We start from the raw sequence: 1,162 nt of genomic DNA on the forward strand, positions 1-1,162 counted from the left end.
TTAGAAGGTTGTTTTGTTGGTCAAAATTAAACGCATTTGTTCTTGACTTAATGACAGAGGCAGGTTGTGATTTAGGAATAGTTGAGTTAAAGTCAAATGTTTCTGCTGTTTGAGGTTTGCTTAAAGGAGTTTGGGTTATTCCCTTAGAAGAATCATTAGTGGGGATTTGTTGAGGAATGACTTTTGGAGGGATGACCTTAATTGGTGATTGTTGTGATTGGGTTGGTACTTCATTGAATGAAGGGTTTGAGTCAAAGGTGAATGGTGATGTACTTGTTGGATTAGTCTTTGGTTGATTGTTTGTAGTAAAATCAAATGTTGTTTGACCAAAGTCAAATGCTTCTTGTTTGTTTGGTGGTTGAGATACAACTGGTTGAGAAGAAGACTGATTAAAATCAAATGTTGTTTGGAGTTGTTGAGATGGTTGTTGTTGAGGAGGATTAGTAGGTTGAATAGAAGGTTGAGGAGAAACTTGTTTTGAGTCAATAAAATCAAAAACAGAATTAGTAGTTATTGAAGATGATTGTTGTTGTTGTTGTTCGAGTTGAATTTGTGCTAAAATATCATATTTGTTCTTTACAATAGGTTCTGATTGAATCGAAGGGGATTGTGAAGTTGGTTGAGTAGATGGTGTTGAGGTAGAAGTAGTTTGAACAAAGTCGAAAGTAGGGACAGTTTCTGATGCTGTAGAGTGTGGTTGAACATTTGAATCCAAGATATTGAAAAAATTGGTTTGGTGTGAATTAATACTAAGTCTAGTTTTAATACTTGATTTAGGTGGAGAGAGAGGGGATTTACTTTGTTTTGGAGAAGGGGATTGAAATTGTGGAGGGGTAGATGGTGTTGTTTGTTGTTGTTGAGTATATTGGGTATTTTCTGCTGACCACTGTTTTTCTACAAAACAAGCTTTAATGAACATTCTGATATTTTCAACTTCGCCTGGTTTGGGGAGTGGCAAAGAAGGTTTTCGATTAGCAAGCCATTTTTTCTTTGCTTCACTATTACCCGATTTTTTGATAGCATCGACTTCAGCCATTGAAAAAATGGCTAATGAGACTGACTTGACTCTATGACCAAATTCCATATGAATACCTGAACAAGTTGGACAAACAAAAATATTGAAGTTTGAAACAACGAAAGTTGCACCCTAAAGAAGATAAAT

The 1,162-nt window shown here is 35.5% G+C and overlaps 1 protein-coding gene across 1 annotated transcript; it reads right to left on the reverse strand.

The window, feature by feature from the left end:
• Positions 1 to 1,084, reverse strand: EHI_186120 (uncharacterized protein; the record flags this gene model as incomplete). The annotated part of the gene is made up of 1 exon (XM_001914572.1): positions 1 to 1,084. A coding segment is annotated over one exon (1,084 nt), but the record flags the coding sequence as incomplete, so codon positions are not given.
• Positions 1,085 to 1,162: the final 78 nt, after the last annotated feature.

Source organism: Entamoeba histolytica, genomic scaffold, assembly GCF_000208925.1.
Source record: "Entamoeba histolytica HM-1:IMSS scf_1104750519115 genomic scaffold, whole genome shotgun sequence".
Lineage (NCBI taxonomy): Eukaryota > Evosea > Mastigamoebida > Endamoebidae > Entamoeba > Entamoeba histolytica.